The following is a 1,123-nucleotide window of genomic DNA, read 5'->3' as shown; positions in this document are numbered from 1 at the left end:
TTACAAATCGAAATGAAAACGAAGACTGGTGTTATTGACGCTATATCGGACATCGTATCTACTGACTTGGTTGACACTATGGACATGGTAAACTTAGCAAAGTAGACATGGATCTACCCTTTGGGTAATACGAAGATGATTCACTGCCATTTAGTGTGAGCAGTAACTTAGTTTCGGAAGTGAAAGAAATCTAGTTCATTCATAACCTAAAGTGAATACGCTGATAATTGTCCTTTCTCCAATCACCCTGATGGTGTGAAGAAGTGATGGACGGCATTTTGCCTGCAAAAGTGTCGAAAAGAGGACACTGGCTCCACATTTCGAAAATAATTGAAGTGGCTGCTCAACTACGTGTGAGGTGGACGTGCTGCGACGCGTTGATCATCCGCACATCAATAATCTCGAAGAGTATTCCGAAGATCAAGATTGTTGTAGTCGAGTACATCACATTCACAATTCTATTTCTACTTTGTGTATGTCGAAAACACCAGAAAGTATCCCCGATGGAGCTCTGAGACAATGATTGAACAAACAGGCACAGAAATTGGTAGTCGAGATATGCCTTGGTATGGCTGATACTTTGCATTAAGTTGAGGTCTTTAGCCAACAAGCAGCTTTACTTGACTTCAGTTTGAAGTGTATAAGGTTGGTAGTAGCATCCCATGCCGACTTCATTGACATAAAAGTCTTCCAAATTGTAGAAAAGTTATCAAATATTCTTTCGTGAAATTTTTTGTAGCAACGATAAACTATTACTCTTATTGAAGTCTTGCAAATGCAGCAAAATAAAAAACAACATACCGTAGTTAACAAAAAGATTAATTGAGGCATTTTCAAATAGCGATTGAGTCAACATTAAAAGTGACCAATTATCACAAGAAATTGTGATTATTTTGTGAGCTTTTGATGCACCATTTTCAAAATTCAAACAAGTGAAAAAGGCTTTATTCCAGGTCCAACGATCGCTGATTGTCGATGAGCGATTGATATACACCGTTCTCCTCGTGTTTCGCCAAGTATTCAGCCAATACAGACTGATTTGCACAACGAAAATCCTTTCCGTTAGGTTGCAAAGGCCTTTGCAACCTCTGAGCGAGTCGGCATGCGGGCATTGACATCTTCG

The 1,123-nt window shown here is 39.4% G+C and overlaps 1 protein-coding gene across 1 annotated transcript; it reads left to right on the top strand.

Moving 5' to 3' along the window:
* Positions 1-266: 266 nt before the first annotated feature.
* Positions 267-576, top strand: PHALS_13364 (uncharacterized protein; the record flags this gene model as incomplete). Its single annotated transcript, XM_024729109.1, has 2 exons — positions 267-439; positions 492-576. 2 exons carry the CDS (start codon positions 267-269, stop codon positions 574-576), a joined length of 258 nt encoding a protein of 85 aa, XP_024579519.1.
* Positions 577-1,123: the final 547 nt, after the last annotated feature.

Source organism: Plasmopara halstedii (assembly GCF_900000015.1).
Source record: "Plasmopara halstedii genome assembly, contig: Scaffold_658, whole genome shotgun sequence".
NCBI lineage: Eukaryota > Oomycota > Peronosporomycetes > Peronosporales > Peronosporaceae > Plasmopara > Plasmopara halstedii.
This window is presented reverse-complemented; position numbering and strand designations above follow the sequence as displayed.